The 22,765-nt window shown below is 33.1% G+C and overlaps 2 protein-coding genes across 6 annotated transcripts; one reads left to right on the forward strand and one right to left on the reverse strand.

Annotated features, from left to right (window-relative positions):
- Positions 1-488: 488 nt before the first annotated feature.
- LOC138934746 (cytochrome P450 4C1-like) lies at positions 489-6,544 on the reverse strand. 3 transcript variants are annotated; one of them, XM_070298789.1, is made up of 13 exons: positions 6,311-6,542; positions 5,902-6,011; positions 4,820-4,910; positions 4,112-4,297; positions 3,780-3,876; positions 3,177-3,279; positions 2,835-2,937; positions 2,491-2,597; positions 2,337-2,405; positions 1,334-1,502; positions 958-1,137; positions 695-894; positions 489-550 (listed from the first exon to the last, which is right to left on the reverse strand). In XM_070298789.1, the coding sequence occupies exons 1-12, from the start codon at positions 6,462-6,464 to the stop codon at positions 713-715; spliced, it is 1,551 nt and encodes a 516-aa protein (XP_070154890.1). In that variant the 5' UTR covers positions 6,465-6,542; the 3' UTR covers positions 489-550; positions 695-712. The 3 variants fall into 3 exon arrangements, with proteins under 3 accessions (XP_070154890.1, XP_070154889.1, XP_070154891.1); XM_070298788.1 differs by lacking the exon at positions 489-550 and having other exon boundaries at positions 559-894; XM_070298790.1 differs by lacking the exon at positions 489-550 and having other exon boundaries at positions 805-908; positions 6,311-6,544.
- Positions 6,545-8,581: 2,037 nt separating this feature from the next.
- LOC138934855 (ATP-dependent DNA helicase DDX31) lies at positions 8,582-21,754 on the forward strand. 3 transcript variants are annotated; one of them, XR_011447188.1, is made up of 8 exons: positions 8,582-8,731; positions 8,908-9,708; positions 9,787-10,053; positions 10,139-10,359; positions 10,516-11,110; positions 11,197-11,427; positions 14,617-15,131; positions 17,530-17,588. XR_011447188.1 is itself a non-coding variant. In XM_070298982.1 (8 exons), exons 1-8 carry the CDS (start codon positions 8,666-8,668, stop codon positions 21,703-21,705), a joined length of 2,727 nt encoding a protein of 908 aa, XP_070155083.1. In that variant the 5' UTR covers positions 8,582-8,665; the 3' UTR covers positions 21,706-21,754. The 3 variants fall into 3 exon arrangements, 2 of the variants coding, with proteins under 2 accessions (XP_070155083.1, XP_070155084.1); XM_070298982.1 differs by lacking the exon at positions 14,617-15,131 and adding an exon at positions 21,503-21,754 and having other exon boundaries at positions 17,530-17,872; XM_070298983.1 differs by lacking the exons at positions 14,617-15,131; positions 17,530-17,588 and adding an exon at positions 12,837-13,519.
- Positions 21,755-22,765: the final 1,011 nt, after the last annotated feature.

Raw genomic sequence — 22,765 nt, forward strand, 5'->3', positions numbered from 1 at the left:
GATCTATCCAAATGATCTAGATCTAGAATAGACAAACGCGTGCTCGCTGTAGAGAGAAAGGTACTATATGAGAGGCCTGTTTTGAATCTTTTTCTAGCATCTCATTGGTGATTTTGTCTCCCTCCATGTAGAAAATCACTAATAAAATGCTAGGAAAAGAGACAAACATAGGCCTCCCATATATTACCTCTTTTTCTACAGCAAGCGCACGTTTGTCTCACAATGCTCAATCCAGTCTATATATCTATGGTTTTCTGGTTCTGGATAGATTTAAACTCGAGCTCTTCAGCACAGAAAGCAGACACACAGCTCTCTGCGCCATGATTACTATTAAACAAAGAAACAGAATGGATAACATATTTCTAATTTTTATTTTTTTATTTCATTATGCGTTAATCCATGCCGTTTTCTCGTTTGAAGTAAAATAATTCCAATTGCTCCTCCTGATATTTAATATTTTATTTCTAATCCTAATATTTTCTTTATTGTCTTTATTGTCGACAGTCTTAAAGATTCGAAAGTAATAAAATATATGAGAGAAAGATTATACCTAAAAACAATAAAATAATTAATTAGAAGTAGAATATATTTAACGTAAAATATACACACAATTACATATTGAATCATTTTGTAAGATCATTTTGTGAGATCATTTTTTGTAAGATTCTATAAAACATTTTCATCAGTTTCTTACATTCATGTGGTATCTATGTTAGTTTTGCAAAGTTTGTTTGCGGCTAATCGGAATAAACTTTATATGAACCGGATGAGAAGGACAAATCAATAGATGGAACTTTAATCGGATATCCTTTAAATAATCTATGGGCTCCAGGTAAAAATTATGCACCAAAGGAGCAATCATAGCTTTCATCTCCAACAGACCGAATCGTTGACCTACAATTCGAAGTCTTATCAAAAACTATCGACAAGAAGAAAAGAAAATCGCGAGCAATTTACCTATGCAATTTCTCGGTCCTGCGCTGAACGGTAGATAAGAGTAAGGATGACGATTCTGTATCCTCTCGGGCAAAAATCTATCCGGATCAAATACTTCTGGATTTGGCCAAAAATTGGGGTCTCTGTGAACTCCGTAGATATTAAGATATAAGATTGTTCCAACAGGTACGACATATGAATCTGTGAAAAGTATATTATAAAATTAGAAAATATAAAAATTCATGAAATTAAGAGTTCTTTTGAGAAATAAAACACGAACATAATATTGCATTCTTAAATTTTAAGAGCAAGTAAATTTATTTTACATTCGATAATATATATTCTGTAAAATGTGACATGTTCAAAGATATTTGCAGCAAAAAGAGTCATCAATTACTTAATTTGACATCTTCTTGAACGTCTCGTAATATAAAAAATGCGGTGGGATATAAACGTAGAGATTCCTTTAAACATCTATCTAAATATGGTAAATTTTGCAACGATCTCATGGTAAGTTTGCCTCCGTTCTCTTGCATCGCGGTATCGACTTCAATCCTCACACGTTCCTGTGTCATGGATAATCATTTAATTGTATTTTATAATATTTTGGTTTTATATGTATAGATACAAATAAATTTTTAATAAATGACAAAATACATTGCAACAAAAGGTTGATATCTGTATTACTTTGAACAAAAATCGCAAGTTAAATAATACACAACTAAAAAAAAATTTCTCTCGAAAAATTCAACTCATGTTCCATAAATTATAACACTTTGCCTACAAATTGGTTTTTTAAAAATTTTCCTATGATTTTTTTTGATCAAATCACACGATTTTAAAACTAAACCTGAATTTTTAGAAATACTGTCCATACTCGGCGAAGAATCATTGTAGACAAGAAATTGAAGAAACATTTTGAAGCTTAAAGTTTCAACTGTAACGTGATATTAACAGTTTTATAAAATTTTTTTATTTTTTCATTTTAAGAAAATACAATTTTAGTTTTAAAATCGTGTAACTTGATCAAAAGAAATGGTAGGAAAATTAAAACAAAGCATTTTGTAGCTAAAATATTGTAGTTTATGGAACTTGAATTGAATTTTTGAGAGAAATTCTTTTATCGAGCCGCAAAGTGTAAAAAAAAACATAATTTTAAGGAACAAAACAATGGGTTCCTTCTTAAAGCACAGGCCAAAAAAAATAAAAAAGTTTTAAAAAACCAACAATAGTGCGTTAAAGTTGAAACTTTAAGCTTCAAACTGCTTTTTTAATTTTTTATTTACAATGATTTTTCGTCGAATTTTAACGGTTTGAACATAGCTCAATTTTTAGAGTATAAAAAGTGTTCTCTATTTTTTTTTAATTGTGTATATTGCAATATACTGAGAAAAAAGTACCTGGATATCTTTATGTTCAGCTAATAGCAATAAAGCAAATGTCATACTCATCGCTGTAGTATCGTGACCCTGTAATCATCGTCATATCGTCATACAGTTAAATGTGCTTAGATGATATGTACAAAAAATTAGAAAAAAAGATTCAGATACATACCCCAAGCATAAAGGTATCGACTTCTTCTCTGATGTCCAAATCAGTCAACGAATTGTCTCGAGATTCCGCTATTAAGAGATCCAACATGGATAGCCGCCTTTTTTTAACTAGAAATAAAAAAACACGTTAGTCAATTTTATTTTTGCATGTCGCGCTTTAATTATATAACATTGTTTTTGTTTAAAAATTCGGAATTTTTATTAAAAATAATAATGATTCAATTTTACAGCAGACATATGTTCCATTATTCCGTGTGATTATGTGTTTCGTATAAATATTACAGGCATAATTTAATGTTCGATTGCGTAAGCAAACTTAAATATTAGCTTCGATTTTTTACGTACTTCCAAATACTTCGACATCTATCTCTGTCTCTTTGTTATTTTCAAGATTTTTCAAATATCGACCATTGGTGCGTTCGTGATAAAGTTTTCGTTCCGCGATGACCTACACAAAAGTACGATATTAAATTTTTAAAATAATTTTTTGTATTAAATAACAATAGCACACATCGTATTATATCATAAATATTAATAGCATAATGTAGTATTAATACTTATTGTAATTTTATATAAAAGATAACGTTTGTGTGTGTTTGAATATGTGTGTGTGTGTGTGTGTGTGTGTGTGTGTGTGTGTGTGTGTGTGTGTGTGGCGGATTTAAAATAAAATGATACATAACATACTTTTTCCGTAAATCCATGCAATATTTTCAAGATCTTTTTTTGTTTTCTCCCTTGTGGCGATAATGAGAATAACAAATCGTTATGGAGCCAAGGTCTGAATGCTCTAAATCATAATTCAATAAAACTATATAATTTCAATAATGACGTAATTTTGTAAAAACTTTATTTAAAGTCGTATAAAATCCTATAGTAATCTGTTAGTAATCTCATTATTTGTAAAGAATATAGGTAAAAAAATAAATTTGATACTATATATGTTACAAAAAAGATATTTAGAATCTTCTAAAAACATTATACTTTCGGTTTAACTGTAGATTTGTTGATCAAAGATAATTTCTCTTCAGATTTTATTGAATAAATTATTTTACTTAATAATTCAATATTCTAACATTTACAATATTTTTAATATTTAACGGAGTACGTACAATAGATATTGATATTTAATTGCCGCTTTAAACGAATCGATGTGTCAAACTAATTATTCACCTTTACATGATTATTCAATATTTAATTTGTTATTCAAAATATATATATCACAAACATCCATAACTTAAAGTATTATAAATATATATCACAATATTATTTATTATATTCATAAATTACCTATCAAATATCAGTTCGATCATGTCGTGAGCCATATTTCGATACTGTTGCGATTCGAACTTGTTAAGTTTCTGCAGAGAGATGCCCATGGCAGTTTCTGCAAGTGCACGTATTTAATAAAATCGGATATATAATCGAAAATAATTATTACTGAATATATTTCACGAGTAGCTTTAACTATAAAAAATCGGATATTATCTATTTTTTCTGCAGCATCGATACTTTGTATGCGAACAAATTATCTTCTTAAGCTATGAAATCTTAAGTTATGATATCATTTAGAACGAAATCATCTATACAAAAGAACAATAAGAACTTTACAGAAACCTTACCACATATGGCGTTCAGCGTATGTTCACTAATAAATGATACTAAATCTTTTACAACTGCCCCCCCAACATCTTTCAAAGATTTTGTCATATAATCGCCCTCCTGGATCAATATATCAGCATATTGAGTCAATACATTGAAATGGAACGCATTTGTTAATAACTTTCGTCGCGCATGCCACTTAGCGCCTACAACAAAATTAAAATAGTGCAAATTGTGAAATAAAATAAAAATAATAATATATAAAAATAATATTATATAAGACTATTCTCTTTTTTAATTTAATATTTATTGAGCAATTCTCAAATAATATTATTATTTTAAATTTATTTCTCTTATACCGCGCAAAATTCTTTTATAATTTTTTAAATCTTCTTATAAAATTTTTGCGACGAAAGAAGTTGCAAGCACAAATTTGAATTAAATTATTTTGTAATTAAAACTTCATAAATTGGCAGCCAAAAGAAAACTATAATTTATTTAATTGAAAATCTTTTTTACTTGAAACGTCTATTACTTCTATTTACTTGAGAATACATGTATCACGGCGGAATCATTTCTCAATATAATTTCACTTACGAATTTTTTTCAAATTTATTACCTTTTACGACAAAAAGAAGTTATGTAAGAGTTCATCGTTAAAAATAAAATGGAGCGCAAATTGTAATAGTAAAGTATGTATATTTATATATTAATGCTTATTATGTTACCTGTGCTGGTGAAAAGACCAGTGCTAATCCAAGGTTGAAACAATTTATATAAACGACTTTTCTCGGTACGCTTGGTATTGCTTAATATCGTCTGATATTATTGAAAATATGTTAAGAAAAAAATATTAATTTATTATATCACTTAATCTTACAAATAATTTATTAATCGTACCACAAAGGACGATGGGTAAAATGAGTAGATTTTTGCCTAAGAAGTGTAATGTAAGTTATACATGTTATTTTATGTTTTTGGCGTCGTTAAATATGATGGTTAGCACTTTTATCCGTCTAAACCCGCGAAAATGTGTTCAAAATTTGCCGTAAAAAAACGAATTTGTAACTAGCAACTACATAATTTTTCTTAAGAACAACTATGTGTTTTTTTATACTAATTGATTCTTCTCATTATTTTGTGCATATAAATATTGAGGTAACAGCGGCTGACAATTTGATAGATAAAAGAAAAATGTTGAAGACCTTTAAGGGACAAGACGAGGGGCCTTCTCATTTTTTTTTAAATGGAATCTAATTCTTCTTATATTAATAGAACTTTTAGAAAGTTATAAGGGCAGGATGGCTAAAAAGTGAATTGTTTACGAGATAGTTTATACTTAAATTTGATATAATTTTACATAAACTTGGAAGTATCTCGTAGAATATTAATTTTCCGATGAATTTACTTCAATATTTTTATGCACAAAATAATGAGAGGAATCAATGGTGTAAAAAAAACATATAGTTGTTTTAAAAAAAATTATGTAGCTGCTAATTACAAATTCGTTTCTTTAAGGCAAATTTTGACCTCTTCCCCATGAGTTTAGACGGATGAAATTGTTACCATTGTACTCAGCGACCCAAAAAGCGTAAGATTGCATGTATAACTTACACTCTTTAGGCAAAAATCGATTTATTTTATCCATCGTCTTTTCTATGTATACAGTTTCGATCGAGTATATATCGATATTTTTTCTATTCATCTTTTTAAGAAGTTTTTTTACGAGCAAAAATCTTTTTGTGAAACACAAAATTCCTAAATCTGACTAAATTGTAATATCTACAGATAATTGAATTTCTTTTATTACCTCTAAATCATTTGGATGACGGATAGCCACACCATATATAAAAAAAACCCGGAATTTAAAAATGGGATAATACTTATTTGATAGATTACACATCAATTTCCATTGTTCCTCTGAAAAATATATTATAAATATCGATACAAAAGTTTTAGTGGGATTAATTTTATTGTTATTTCATCACATCTTTACTCAAATACGTTGAAAATAGACAAATAATAATTGTGATAATGATTTGCAAATGGATATTGCCGAGAGAAAAGTCTTAGCTTTGTAAGATATGTAATTTGCATACTTTTGATAGGTATACGTTCTAGATCATAAGTTTTTATGAATTTAATTTTTACTTGTATGTATGCATGAATAACGAGTCATTTATCAATTAATGTAAATAGATTAGAAATTTTATACTTGCCTGCTGAAATATATGCCTGTAATGCATTTCCAGCAATCGAATGGCCCGGTGGTCCTGGTAAAAGATTAACCAGTCGTTCGTTTCTTCCATAATGGACGTAATAATAATATACCAGTAAAATAAACATTGATGTCAACAATATAGTGATAAACATCGTTTCTTGATGTTCTGGACCGTTTTATTGATCTTGATCTTCTTCAGCTTACTGTTTTACTGATACTTGAATACACGTTACAAAAATCTTTTTTATTTATATTGTTTATTTAATTGTTAAAAGTTTCCGTAAAAATAATATAATATATATTTAATAATATTATAATAATTGGATCAAGCTAACAATTTGCGATATTTGAGAAAACTTGTATGTAAGAATAACGCGTTTATACTTATTTTGATATTATTAAATATTGTTTAGATTTTACAATAAAATGTTATAAAATTTTTATTTTATACAAATACTGTCGATTATATAAGAGATTCACTTGATGCGATAATTAGTTGAAACACTACTCGCTATATGTTTAAAATGAAATTGCAAATATTTTTACGTCTAAGCAGATACATGTATCAGTAAAACAAATCTTTGCGAACTGATCATGAAAATCTGAGGCCTGTATTTATACCCGTTTTTCAGCTAACAATGAGAGCGTATTAATAATGAGAGTGTCATATCTTGAGAGGCAAACTGTTTAATTAATGCATAATGAAACGCGTAGAAGTTCAATACAATATAAGGAATGACAACGATAAAATCTCGATTTGTATAGTTTTTATCTGACCAATAAGCTTCATCATCGCCATCACCTTATGCTCATTTCAGCTTGGATAAAGTTTAATGATTAGTACCGATAATCGCATCATCATTATTTACTTATAACAAAAAAATAGAAGAATGTCACAGAAGAGCATAGTTTGTAAGGATCTTAGTTTAAATAGTTAAAGTCTTGCATCTGCATTATTTATACATATATTATTAATTTAATGCTAATGAGTTAGTGTCGTTAAAAGAGATTGACATTAAAAGCATTGAGATAATAAAATTGACACGTGGCATATAAAGTCCATGCCAAAAAAATTGTTGTGCTAATGAATGTTGCTATAGCATATATTTTCAGGGTTGGAGAGTAACGCGTTATTTGTAACGCTGTTATCGTTATAGTTACTTTTCTTCTAATTGTAAAGGTTAACGGCGTTGCAAATTTTATTTGTAACGGAAAAAGTAACTTCGTTACATTTTTCGGTAACGAGTAACGAATTGAACAGTTACTTTTATCGTTACTCTTCTCGAATTTATTTGATATAATTTTCATACAAAAGAACATATTGATAAGAGTGTTGGAACGCAGCGTTACATGAAAACTATTGGAAGCTCATATTGGTATCTTGTATTTTTGTAAGACAATGTCCAAAAATTTTTAATATTTAATTTGATCTTGTATTTAAAAAATTTGTATGTAAAGTTAGTGTTATACATAAAAAAATTAATGGAAATTGTAACGACTCGTTATGTTTTGAGTTACTTTTGAAAATTGATAACGAGTAACGGTAACGAATTACTTTTTAGAAAAAAAGAACGGTAAACGGTAACGAGTTACTTTTATAAAGTAACTATCGCAATCCGTATATTTTATTGTTTAAATCTGCTTTTTTTCTAAAATAGCAAAAATAATGTTATCACTTTTGAAAATTACATTTATTAAAAATAAAGATAAAACTTTTGATTAGAGGAAGCTGCTCTAATGACCTTAACGTTAACATATGTTGTCAAGATCATGACCTTGATGTGAGTAACATCCAAGAAGTTTTAGCCGGCCTTCGTTGTTTATTAAAAAGTTATTAACAATTAAACAGTATGATAAAAACAAGTGGTGACCTTCAATTGACCTTCAAGGTCAAGTTCAAGGTCAAATTCAAGGACATCATTCGATAGAGAGCATACCCAATTTACTTAAAGATTGTCCGCGATTTTTGATAAGAGCCATTTATTTTCATTTTAAAAGGGGTATACGGGTGGTCTGAGACACCCTGTATACGTTAATTATTATCTTTAAATAAGTCAGCAAAGAATCCGCCACCATACCCGTCATATTTCATCAAATATGTAATTACCAACAATAAGATTAACAAAATTAAAAAATATGTGTTAAACAAACACGCACAATGTATGCACGCATGTTGCATAGAATCTCGAAATCAATTCGCTTTGAAATGCGCGCATGCGCGCAGTTTGGCACATGTTCTGCACGTGCTTACGTTCATGAGGTAGACGAGAGTTTTTGAAGTATATTACGTTTTGTACATATCATTACCCGTTGTAAACGAAAAGTGCTAAAGAGAAGCTAGTTTATATGTATAATGACAATTCTAGACATGGATATTTCTTTAAATGTAACGGCGGATCCAGATTTCTCAGCGAGAACTGTAAGTATTTGACTATAAGTTAGGTTAGGTTAGGAAATCTGTAAACACGCGCACGTATGTATGAAACATGTGTGCAGAAATATTACGAATTTTATGTCATCAGTTCATAGTAACTAAGTAAATACATAAAAAGAAAACGGTAAATTAATTTTTCATAAGTGTTTGTGTCTATTTAGAATAAACAGAGAAGGAGCGAGTCTTTGAAAACCTCGATTAAGAGATTGAAAAATCAATCCTTAGGTAATAAAGGTATAGCTGCGAATAATAAGTCAAAAAATATGAATACACAAAAAATAGAATCTAAGAAAAGAATTAAACAGATATCATTATCGACCATCTTCGCCAACAAATTGAAAGAAGCCAATGCAGTCACTCAAAATGCACAGTCTCAAATTGTACCTTGTGTTAAAGATATTATGGCGAAGGCACCAGAGTCAGGAAAGATTAAACAATCTGATAAATCTAATAAAGTTTTATCCATAGCAAATTGTGATATTACAAACGAACAAACTGTATCCTTTACAAAGATAACAAAACAACATATCGGTGAGACATTGTTGGCGAAAAAGAGAAATATTTTAATTGAACAGAAAAGATCACTTTCCAATATATTCTCAGGTCGATTCAAGAATGAATCAAATAAAATTGAGTTAAATGTGTCACATGACATTGATAAAGATAGTAAATTAAATAAGAAATCTGAAATAGTAACTGAGAAATCTCCTACCTTGAAAGTAATGGAGAGAATAGATATCTTGAATAAAAGAGATGATAAGGAACATAAAGAGAAAATTGTAAATAATAACAGGAAATCAGACAAAAGTCCAAAACTAATGCACAAAGCAGGTGGAAAAATCTCTTCTTTATTTGGCAATAATCCTGATGTACCAACCATAGGGCAGAGACTTGTAAAACCTGTAGACGAACCAGTTTTTACAAAGATCATTTTTGCAGATCTCAATATTCATCCGTATATGGTTAATATTTACATTCAATCAATGTTTAAAATGAAAATTTTTGTATTGAAGTAATAATTTATATTCTTTATCTCGCAGATCTCAAATTTAGAACAAAATATGCATATAACCAAAATGACAACGGTTCAACAAAAAGCGATTCCTGAGATATTCTCAGCTAGGGATGTTTTAATAAGATCTCAGACAGGATCTGGAAAAACATTAGCATATGCTTTACCTATTGTTGAACTATTACACAAAATTAAACCAAAATTAAATAGAAATAGTGGTTTATTGGCCCTTGTAGTTGTACCAACAAGAGAATTGGCTCTGCAAACATATGAATGTTTTATAAAACTAGTTAAAGTGAGTTGGTCGATTATATTTTTTGGATAGAAATACCTAATACTTATATGCTAGCATATTAAAACTGTATTATAAATAATTTCAGCCTTTTACATGGATTGTACCAGGGTATATAATTGGTGGAGAAAAGAGAAAGGCAGAAAAAGCACGATTACGAAAGGGATGTAATATATTAATAACTACTCCTGGCAGATTATTAGATCACATAAGGCATACAAAAGCGTTGAGATTAAATGAAGTTAGATATTTCGTATTAGATGAAGCTGATAGAATGCTTGATATGGGATATGAAAAGGATATTTCCGAGTAGGTTTTTTTTTTTAACTGTACAGTAGAACAATAGATTATCATATAAATTATTGATATAAATAAATAAATAAATTATTGTTTATTTTATTAATAATAGAAAATATAATTAATAATTATGAAATTATAATATATTATATACGTTATATAATTTAGGATAGTAAGTGTTTTGAAAGTGTCAAGTTCCAATAAAGTTGAATCAGGATATGATGCTATGAAAATATTGAAGCAAAATATTAAAGATACATCAACTGATAAAAATATTTCAAAAGAAGATGATATAAAATCTTATAATAAAGTAGAAGATCATATCGATAGCGATAAAGTGAGACGTGTGTATCATTCAAGTGATGACAGTGAAGATGACAATCAAGATATCGATGAAAAAAAAGTTTCATTGAAAGAAAGGAAAAAAGATACAAAATATTTAAGTATAAATCAAAGATCTGATTCGAAATCGGAAAATGCTCAAAAAATTGAGCGAGATTGTAAAGATGTAAATCAATCAAGAAGGCAGACAATTTTATTGTCTGCGACTTTGACGCAAGCTGTTGAAAAATTGGCGGGCCTCGCGATGCACAATCCAATCTTCGTCGACGCGGCTAAAGAGAATTTAGAAAGGAGCGGAGGAGACACCAGCGAGATCAACGAAGATCTAATAGTTCCGCAAGGTGTAATTCAGAGTTACATAGTCACTCCGCCTAAATTAAGAATGGTCACTCTGAGCGCTTACATCGCCAGTAGATGTCAGGTAAGGAACTCTTTGCTTTCCATTTCAAAAACAATGTAATTTTACTCGCGATCCACGATTACATTTTTTCTGGCGTTTTATTTTAGACTCCTGGGCAGCATAAAATAGTGATCTTTATGGCCACGCAAGACATGGTGGATTACCATACCGAAATTTTGTCCTTTGTCCTTACGAAACCAGTGGATGACGATGACGAAGATTCCGATCCGCTGGTTGACGTAGAATTCTTCAAACTACACGGTAACATGACGCAGAAGGAAAGGACGGAGGTCTTCAAAACTTTCAGTCAAGCGAAGAGTGGAGTACTATTGTGCACGGTGAGTCATATATTTAAAATTGCTTTGAATATTTACGAAATTTTTGCGAACATAATTTTCTTTATTTTTTTAATTGCATACTTTATAAGTACTTATATATTTAGTACTTAAATATTTTTAACTTGTCTAACTTCTTAATAGATATACAATACACGTCGAAAATTTTGGTTTGAGATATATCGATTAAATTTTCTTTATTTCTTCATGATTAAAAATCTCTATAAGTATTTAAAATCCTTGTTTGCTCTCTTAAAATACATATTGCGCATTGTAAAATGCTTTATTTGAGATACTGATATATTAAGAAAAAAAATATAATATATAACTATAAAAAAAAATTATATAAAATTAAATATAATTAAAAGAAAAAAAGAATTTTAAATTAAACTGAGAGAGTGTATAATATGAAAGAAAAGTCACAAGGATATCTGTCGGCGCTCTCTGAACTGTAAATTACACACACTCTCCATGACTTATTCTTTCGAGAGGGAATTTAATACCTTTGGACCCACGCTGCGTTCAGAGGTTAAAAATTATACGGGCGCATGAGACTTCGGTAATGAGTATAATTATGATCATCCGTTATGTGCTTTCTTCGCTTTCTAAAGAAATCGTTTAGCAATTCAAACTTTGTAATATAACACATTAATTTTCTATAAGCCATTACTACTTTTTTTATGAAACACAAATCGTGCTATCAACAAGATATATAATATATATACAGGGTGTTAGAAACGGTCAAATATCTCGAAAACGAAACTTTTCTGAGAAAAATGTTTTCAACCAAAGTTGTAGAGCTCTAAGTGGCGGATTATATAATAATATTAGTATGACCTTAAATAGCATCGTCAAGGTCATATAAAAATCACTTTGAATTTTTTAAATGGAATCTCTTATTTTTCATTACATATTCTTATAGCTTATCTCGAGAGCTTTCCAAAACACTATAATAAAGTATTTTTTTATTAAGTACTTTTCAAGTTCTTTTATATTTTAATCTGACATATTTTGATATAAAAAATTAAATATCTCGTAAAATATTTAGTTTTCGATAATCTTACTGTAATACTTTTATGTACAGAATAATGAGACAAATCAATTAGTATAAAAAATAATTGTTTTTAAGAAAATTATTTACGATGTATTTTTTTAAACAATTATTTGGTTTTTTTGGCACTAATTGATTTGTCTCATTATTCTGTACATAAAAGTATTACGGTAAGTGTGTATATATATATATATATATATCCCTAGTGAAAGGATATATTTTTATTCGATTTATAATGATTAAAATGTTTATAATATATTCATAGAAGTTCTTGTTTCGCTAATTGCATTTTGTGAACGGTATAATTAATCACGGCATTATAATGTTCGCCAAGTAAATGGATAACTTTCTTTCCCCGCAGCTAATTACATCCGTATTACATCGGCCGAATTAATCTGACGTCGAATAACAGAGCAACTTTCTGATTCGCATTGAACTCTATGGGCGACTGCTTTAACTGTCGTAATTACCGGTGAAAGCGATCGATTTCGTCTCGTAAGGATTGTCGAAAATAAAACCCGCGGTCCCATTATATCTTTCCTCATCGGCTAATTCAGATTTTACCGTGAAATACTGTTACAGCGCTTTCACGTGTCCGAAAGTATCGCAAGAAGAATGCGTACGTAAGAAAAGGGAAAAAAAAGAAAAAAAAAGAAAAAAAAACACCACACACACACCCCGGTTAAATCTCGATGGCGAGATTTGTGAACGCACGATCGACATCACGCGAACGAGTGTGACAATCCTTTTAGGTGACGTGAGAATTAATTCCTTCCCGTCAGGCGATCTCTCGCAATCGGTTTGACTCAAAGCCAAAATTCGCGTGAGTTCTCGTTATCTTCTCCTGTTATCCTCGTTAAGCCTTATACACACATGTTGCAATTAATTGACGTTCTTCCAAGTTCCCGTCGCGAATCAGAGAGAAAAGCAGCGCATGAATCTGCAAAATCGAGTGTAAAGCTATTCGCGTCAGACCTTTATGGCGACTCTTTGCGAGCCATATCCTCTCAATTTTATTCATCCTTGGATTTCATATACGTCATAATTTCTCCGAACAAGTAAAAAAAATTCTGAATAAGAAAATTACGGGGAGGGGGGGGGGGAGTGAAGTAAGAGTAATTAAAAGATGGAAGGATTAAAGATATAGTTGAATACTTATACAATATTTGGTGCCCGCTTCTTTGGAAGTGCGTGAATGTTTAACATTTGAAAATCCATGCGCCGTTTTATGATGATCTAGTTAAAATTCTATAGATATTATATAACACGCTCTGATACTTATTATCTTTTAATGAGGAGAGAGAGAATGTCTCTTTTTTGCGAATTTTATTATTTTTTTATATGCGACCTTTTACACGATTTTCTTTATAATTGTATGGTTATTCATTTTTATGGGGAACGCTTATTTGCACATTGCATTGTTCATTAATCTTTACTTTTTTTTAAATTTAAAATTTCTTGAAAGTCGAATTTAATTCAATTTAAATTTGCCAAGCAACTGTTAAATATAAACAGTTATATATATGAATTCTTTAGTAAAAAAACTATTATACACTTGGAAAATTTCTGTTTTCTTGTTAAAAAATATATATATAAATTAAAATATTTAATACATTCATGTATTAATTATTGCTGCTGTGTTAATTAAACTTAAATGCTAAATTATTAAAACAACTGAAAAAAGTGTAATAATAATAACGTGCACATGTTTGATTTTATACAATAGATATGTCTCGTATTATTAGTGAGAGGATTTATCTGTTAAAATTTACAGAAAAAAATGTTGATTTTATTTTACAATAGGAGTGGGAGTGATTACAAACCGTCAATAACATTTTCCCAAGTTAATTTTATCATTAAAAATATTGATTTTATACAAAATTTATTTTAAATTACTATGAAGTTTGCATTCATTTGTCTTGTAATATTACCATAGTATTAGTGTCACCATTTAACATATCCATATTATATTAAATTAACACAAAAATTGTGAACCGTTTGGGATATGCGATATATGTTAAATTTAAGCTAAATTTTTCAACTATGTAAGATTTAAAGAATCCAAAACATTAAAAATTCATAAATATATATTCTTGTAAATTTTTACATTAAATTTCTAAACTAATGAATCTTGTTCGTAGCCGAACGTATCGACACGAGGCTTTCAACATCGGTGCACAAGCACGAGGAAGAGAGCAAAATAATATATTGTGCACTTGGAGAGAAATGTCGGGCATATTTAACTCCTTTATGTTGAACTCCGCGGAATGCGCGATGGCAGCCGCCCACGGATCGCTACCACACGTAGGTTTTATGGCGGCATTATTAATTTCCACGTTGAAAAGCCACGAAGGAGCATCTCCGCGGCTGGGAATACTCCGGGAAGGCTCTCAGCCGGATCCACTGCCGTGTGATCTATGATCCGAGTGAGATGTTTTGAACGGCCGATCAGTCCTCGATCCCGCTTCTCGATGCCCGGGTCCCTTCCTTTAAACGATCGTTTGTCTTAATCGCCGACATCGATCGCTCTTCGGCGCTCTCCGTCTCTCTTTATATACGCACGTCGAGACCGGTGGCTTGTATCGTTTTAATGCGCTAAGTGCGCTCGCTACGATTCTGCGAGCATCGATTACAGGGCGATTGGCATCTCGAAGGGGTATGCATTGATGAAGTTTTCCACCTAATTAATGTAATCTTTGTTTCATTTTCCCCAACTGTTCGCACAAATTATACAAGGCTGTTTCTAAGCATGTGCGAAAAATTACGGGGGCTTTTAAATATGGATTTAAATATATTTTTCAATATTTTATTTTTTTGATCTTGAAAAAACATTCTGTATCTCGAAAACTCTGTCGTTTAAGTTTAAGACGTTGGTGTATATAAACTTTTCTTCAAAAAATTGCTCAACGAATCATCTCTCGATTTTTTTCACACATATTTAAGAACACCCTGTATAAATTACTCGATACGTTTCTTTATATATATACATATATATATATATAAATTTTTAAACATCAATTTAAAATGTAAGTTTCAATTTTCTAGAGATTGAGTCTTTTTGCATACAGTTATTCTGCCTTCAGAACTACTATTCTTAATCACACAAAATAAATATCTAAACCATTTCATTGACATTAATCAAGCGATAAAGTATAACGGAATCGCGAGGCGAATCGGGAGGAACATATCCAGTCCGGTCCGAATATTTATTTCGAGAGAGGCCGTCGTAGATATTGCTTTCTTTCTATATTCCTTCACGCTGGCGCCTGGATCGCGCCGTCGTCGACGTATGTTGAATTAATAGCAGGAAAAGATGTAATAAGAATACACGGATATGTCCGTATCGTGCCGCGAAAGAATTCCGGGGTGCCGCGACGCCCCCCACTGGTGGTCTGGGATTAGTCCTCGGGGCCCATCGAGAGAAAGAGAGAGAGAGAAAGAAAGACTCGGTGTACTTTCTGGCCGCGGTAAATCATGGACTACCCGAACGCAGGAAATCAGGGCCGTGCTCAAACGTTCGCCGTTTGAGGTCTCGCAGCGGGCGCTCGCTCTCCGCATTCACGTCGCCGCCACAAAACGAGAAATCGCCGCGGTTTGTAAGACATTTGTACCAGCAGGTCGTGCAGACTCTCTCTGTTCGCTCTCGTTCGTGGAATCAGGCAGTTCTTGACATTAAGGGCGCACTAAGTGCCGAGGATATTGTTCCGGTAAAATTGCGCCGTCGACTAGGAATCGCCATTCCTAATAAGTCTTCAGATGTGTATTTTGTAGAAAAATATTTTGACTAAAATTTCCTTGGTTTCCGAAGAGACATTCTACAGGGTCAACTGGTCGATTTTCATTCCAAATGGAAGCGCGTTTCGGAGATTAAAGTTACTTTTGTTTTACTAAATAGAAGAAATTTTTTTTTTATAGAATCTTTTTTTTATAGAATTGCTCTATAGCTTAAAAAATATATAGTTTATAGGATATATTTTATTTTGATATAAAATGGAATATCTTGTAAAGGTTCTTTCACTCTTTCAATATATAAATTATTAAAAATTTTTCAGGGATTAATAAATAAAATTGAAGATGACATATCTTTATACAAGTATAACATTGCATATTTTTTCTTAAATACAAATACATATTTTTTTATATCAATGAAAATTCAGCTTATTATTCAATGTAAAAATATTAAAATAAAATTATCAGAAGGTGAATACTCTACAAAATATTACATATTTTGTATTATAATATTTTGGATCACAATGTTCTCAAAATCAAGTAATTTTTATCTAAAGTTTTCTCTCTCTCTCTCTCTTTTTTTCGATAAAACACATATCTTACGATTTATTAGAGGCGGTTATTTCTAATAATAACTTATTCTGCATTGTTGATGAAGTAAATTTAAATGCAGAATCTTGATTTCTTATCTCATATAAATAGAACGAAAATCTTTTGGAAGATAATTTTGCAAGCAATTCATCCAAGGGCTATATGAGATGTATTTCTTTTCACGTAGTTGGAAAATTTGGCTTAAATTTAACATATATTGCATGTCCCAAACGGTTCACACAAATTTTTGTGTTAATTTAATATAATATGAGTATGTTAAATGGGGTGATACTAATACTATGTTAATATTTGAACACAAAATGAATGCAAACTCCAATTTTAAATAAATGTTGTGTAAAATCAATATACTTTTAATGATAAAATTAACTTGGGAAGATGTTATTGACGATCTGTAGTCACTCTTACTCCTATTGTAAAATAAAATTAACATTTTTTTCTGTAAACTTTAATAGATTAACAAATCCTGTCACAATACGGAACATATCTATTAGCGTAAAATTCAAAATATGTGCGCATTGTGTTATTTTTACACTTTTTTTCAGTTGTTTTAATAATTTAACATTTGAGTTCAATTAACCCAACAGCAATATGTTAAGTTAACAAAAAATATAAATTATATTTAATTATATTAAATAAATCAATGAATGCGTTAAATATTTAACATATAACTTTTACAAGAAAGCATAAAATTTTCCAATTGTGCAATTATCCAGGATGTCGCAGCACGAGGATTAGATATGCCGAAAGTAGATTGCGTCGTTCAGTATACGGGACCAATTTCGGCTAGGGATTATGTTCATCGAATCGGTAGAACAGCACGAGCAGGATGCTCCGGCGTGGCAACAATCTTTCTGACGCCCCCGGAAATCGAGTTCGTGCGGATGCTTGAGTCAAGGCGCATCAGAATCAAACAGCAGGATATGAACGATGTCTTGGACAAGTTACTGGGACCTCTTTCCAAGCACAACTCCGTGCAAGCGGCAGCTGTCGCTCTCCAGAACGATTTTGAAAATTTAGTACTGGAGGATAAGCAACTTGGCGCAAAAGCATGCAAAGGTAAGTATTTTTGTAATGCACGAGGTAATAGTTTTTATCCATTTTTTAAACCTAAGTTATTATCAAGAGATACGAAACCGGATGTAATGAGTCAGATATTACGATAGTAACTATATATACGATATTATATATAAGGACTGTTATATATTCGCGTATACATTTTAAGAAGAATTTTCAAATTTTTGTCTTTGTACGAGTGTTGATGAGGAGCTGCGAGACACGAGAGACATCTACTTTGATGCAGTTGGATTGTAACGAAAGCGCGAGCTGACTTCAGGGTAGACTAAACCAATTCCACCGAGCACCCCACTCGCATATAAAGCAAGCAACCCCTACGCGTACACATTATGGGGCTCTTATTCTGTCTCTCTTCACATTCGCCTCGTTCGCCACTTGGATATTTACATAGTCTATCGACGGGGAGGGATGATCCTGTTTGCTATGCCACGGTTACTCTATTAGGGTCGTTACGGAGAGGAATTTATTTGCTGCAATAATAAATCCATTATACTCGACCTAATACTCGTGGAAATGAAGACATTAGCCCTCTTCACATTCACGATGACTCTTCACCCCCCCCCCTCTCCCCCTCGCGAATATTTCCCTCTCATATAAATATCGTTAAATAACTTGTTGCTTATTGCTCCTAAAATACTTCTCGACTACTTTGTACGTTGCTGAAGGAGCTCTATATTGTTTATATTAAATATAAAGATTCTCTTTATCACACGTTTGATGAGAATTAATCCTTCGTTAATACACGATAACAAAAACGGAAAGACAACGGGAATATCCCTTGAAGATTATTTTCGCGGGAGTGCATTAACGGCTATGTTACGTCGATTGCGATAATCGCGCGCGAAAGCAACGGGAGCGACGAGCGATTCCAAAAAGGAAATTCGGGACCATTAATCTTTCTAAGAGGTTTTCGAGCTTCGAAATTGTCCCGCATCAGCCGGGGCTTTACACGAAGGTTAGCCACGGTTTTTGAGCGCTTAGCCGCCCCAGATTTGAGTGACGTTACACAGCTAACCACTTGACCGTTCCTCCGCACGTATAGCTAGTGATTGATAGATTAATTGCTGCTGCCGCTCGTGACCCCCCTCCTCTCTCCCCCCCACCCCTCCCCTTCTCCCAATACTGCACTTTTCGCATGGGAATCGAGGTTTGGGTGGAGCGAATGAGAGAAAAGTAGGAAGTGAATAACAAATTAGCTAACATCTCTCGATACATCTACTGAGATTATTTACGTTCACAGTTTGCCTTTCATGCGGATTATACGCATTAAAGATTGTTTGGGGGAAAGAAAGCAGCATTTTTTTAACAAATAAAAACGTGAATAAATAAATATTTAAAAATATTTTAATGCTTCAAGTGTTTTTATTTATTTCAAGAAGATGGAGTGACGTAAAATAATTGTATTGTATTTTCTAAGGTGTTTTAATTAATTTTTTTAAAACGAGACATATGTAATTCCTTCATATAAATAAAATCAATTTTCAAACGTTTGAATACTCTTTTACTTGCGTTTTCTTAGTTTTATGTAATCATATATCTTATAGTCTTATAGTAACGGAAAAAATTCAGTTGTACTTAAGCCTCGGCGATAGTGTATCTCACACCAGTTGTAATAAAAGATATACTCTTCAATATTGGAATTAAGTTCATAAAAATGTTTGTGGAACAGAAATGTAATGAAAAATAACGCGGGCGCTATCCTTGGCAACAATTCCGAAATTTATTTAACTCGTGACCGATGCGGAGTCGCTGTTCGACGCGCGAGCGGAGAAGTGGAAATCTCGCTAATTCGTAACATTATCACCCCAATAGAGCCGAACAGCTTTCAATAGCAAGTACAGCTCTATAGAACGAAACTCCCTCGAGCTGCGACCCTCGCCACTAACCTGAAAAATTCATCCGCTCCATCCCATATATACGATTTTAGCCTCGTGTCGGTGCTCGACTATATTCCATTCATCGTAATTCTTCGCAAACATTTTTTTAAAAATATTATAGTTGAACAGAACCGGCACGAGATGCATAATAATTGCCTCGCTAGACGTTGTTCGGTTTGATCAAATTATTTAATAGATTATTTGTGTTTATATCGAAATAATGTGTGTGATGCGTAAAAATGGAGACATGTAATACTATATTAAATCACATTCACATGTGAGTTTCAGACGGTATCATAAATTTTTTTTTTTTATTTATTACGTTGTACTTTTTTTCATTCAATTTCAAATCGATTTTTTTTCAAATGATATAGCACATTTGACTAAAAAAGACGGTGTCTAACTAAATTGTCTCGTCACAACGGTCTTGACGCTGATCTTCCTCGTGTTCGTCGCGAGTTAGATCGAATTCAGTGTATATTGCTCGTGCGTCTTTCACAGGGGGAGGTGGCCGACACAATCCAACCACTGAATGTGACTTCCGCCAAAACCACTTACGCTTTGTGGCGAGAGACTCTTAACAATGCGATACAGGATACAAATACAATAAGACGCAGTTACATCACTTAGGAACAATGCTATCCCACTCTTACATCCCGCCCTTCTTCTCTCCGTCGCCCCGACTTCTCAGGCTAGACACCGCCCCCACGTATGATTTATGTGCTAAATGGAGAAAAACATTTCTCTCTTTTCAACACTGACACCAAGTCGCAAGAAAGACTTCAGCGGGGTTTCTTATGTGCGGAAGGGAGGAGTTGAGATTGAAAGCAGACGGAAATCAGAACGGAAAACGTTGAGACATAAGACTGAATTATGAAAATTAGAGGCACTTACGGGGGATCCAAGCGAAACGCTCACTTGCGATTAAATCTATTCGTTAGAGAGCCTCGTTATATATATCAAGTGATAAATATATACCACGCTTGGCTACATGTAAGGATAACATTCAAGAGAATTTAACATAAGCGACTATAAAAAAAGATTACTTTTTTTACGTGATTCTAATCCACCATTACCATCGATGATTATCGATAATAATTCCACTACATCAAATCATTGGTTTAGCGTCGTCATCTCCTTATTTGGCAAAACATTAGAAATTAGGCGACTCGTATATGCGCGATAGACAGCCGAGGATCAAATTCGAAGTCTACCCCATCAGGATCGAGAGATTTTTCGCACGGAACACGACCAGCGGCCGTCAGTCGATGTACACATGTCGAGTTCTCTCAGGACCAGAGATCCCCCGAAATTCTCACCCGTGCGCACAAGCAAGAGACGTTAAGAAGGGACAGACGCGAGGGTGACTATTAGCTGCAGCACTTGACTCGACCACCCCCACCTTTACCATTAATGCCCCTTAATAGCTCGCTACGGGGCGCGCGCACACCCCAAGCTTGGAATCGGGCGCAGTCCAACCCCCCGTGGAACCACTTAATGGAACTGCGATTAATAAGGGCGCACTACACGTAACTGATCATTACATCCGAATTGCACGTGACCTCTTAAACGTAGACGAGATGAGTGTGCTTGACACACTAAAGCGTTGCATCTCAATTTTATTTTCGCCATTTCTAGGAAAACAAATTTCAATTTATTAGTGTTGGCTAATTGCGAGTGTGGTTGGAAAGATATAATTGTCCTACTTTACATTGTAATCTCTTTTTTTTCATAGCGTATATCTCGTGGATGCGTTTCTATTCAAGTTATCCGCGCGATATGCGTGAGATATTCAATCGAAAGGAACTTCATTTGGGCCACTATGCTAAGAGTTTTGCGCTGAGGGATCCGCCACAACGAATCGGCGGGATCAGTAAGAAGCTACGCGAGAAAGAAAGTTTGAAGCCCAAACATAACAATCGCCTACACAAGCCGTAAGTATCAAGTTTTTTTTTTCCTTCTTATTGTTAGAAGATTGTGTGGTATAATCGTGTTCTTAAAAAAAAGTTTTGCTCATCTCCCATATTGAATTGTCGCGTATAAGCGCAAACTTTCGAAGCGTACACATGCATGTGTGACGCATAGTTGCGGTAAACAATATATTTCTATTTTGGAAGAGAATGCACGAAATGTCACAAATGGTCCGGCTGTTGACCCGCGGTCAGCTGATGACATTTGAACCGCGCGATCGCGGAGCCCATCGTCTCCGGAGTGACGGTATTAATGACGGATACACGCGTGGCTTGGCGTGTTAACTGCTGCCCCCTCCCTCTCCTCACACTGCCTACTCCAGTATAGGGTACGCACATGCCGAGTAGGATGGCTCGTGCGATGGCTCCTAGAGAGGTTGGCGGACGCATCAAAACTGTCGCTCTGTGTCATCCGTCATGTACGACGAACGGGCGGACGTGTTCTACGGTGGCCGGTGATCATAAGCCATACGGCTCTCGTCGTGCTTGTCGTTGTGTTCTCCGTGCGTCCCCCTCTCCCCCTCCCCTCCCTCCCGACTGTGTATCCTACATTTCACTTTAGCTAAAGTCGCATTGTCTCGCTCGCTCGCGACAAATGTGTCTCATTCATTCTGTCCTCTTCTCTCTCTGTCTGTCTGTCTCTCTCTCTCTCTCTCTTTCTCATTCTATCTTCAGTGGGTGTGCATTTCACATGGCACTCTGCTGGTTTCTGCCCTTCTCCAGGCTTCTCTCTCTCTCTCTCTCTCTCTCTCTCTCTCTCCATTGTTCATAATTATACAATACGGCTATTAAACAGACTGATGCGACCGCCACTTCCGGCCGTGGCTACGCCATTTACGGAAACCACGGGGACAAACGCAAGCCTCCCTCTTCTCTCTTTGCCCCCCGTCGTTCTGTCTCTCGCTCGCGTTCACGAAATCCTGAAACTGTCATCCACCTGCGTTTGCTTCTTCTCTCATGTGTGTCCTCTTGTAAGTCTCGACTTTTTTTTTCACAAGAACCAGTACTCTGCGTTGATACCACTGCTT

Source organism: Polyergus mexicanus, unplaced genomic scaffold, assembly GCF_030449975.1.
Source record: "Polyergus mexicanus isolate NDT 795.1 unplaced genomic scaffold, iyPolMexi1.0 SCAF_7, whole genome shotgun sequence".
Classification (NCBI taxonomy): domain Eukaryota; kingdom Metazoa; phylum Arthropoda; class Insecta; order Hymenoptera; family Formicidae; genus Polyergus; species Polyergus mexicanus.

Coding starts and splice junctions, on each gene's coding strand:
- LOC138934746 (XM_070298789.1), bottom strand. CDS start 6,464: ATGTTTATCACTATATTGTTGACATCAATGTTTATTTTACTGGTATAT. Junction 3,877..4,111: donor TACGCTGAACGCCATATGTG/GTAAGGTTTCTG, acceptor GTGCACTTGCAG/AAACTGCCATGGGCATCTCT. Junction 1,138..1,333: donor TCAAGAAGATGTCAAATTAA/GTAATTGATGAC, acceptor TACTTTTCACAG/ATTCATATGTCGTACCTGTT.
- LOC138934855 (XM_070298982.1), top strand. CDS start 8,666: ATGACAATTCTAGACATGGATATTTCTTTAAATGTAACGGCGGATCCA. Junction 11,111..11,196: donor ACATCGCCAGTAGATGTCAG/GTAAGGAACTCT, acceptor GTTTTATTTTAG/ACTCCTGGGCAGCATAAAAT. Junction 11,428..17,529: donor GTGGAGTACTATTGTGCACG/GTGAGTCATATA, acceptor GCAATTATCCAG/GATGTCGCAGCACGAGGATT.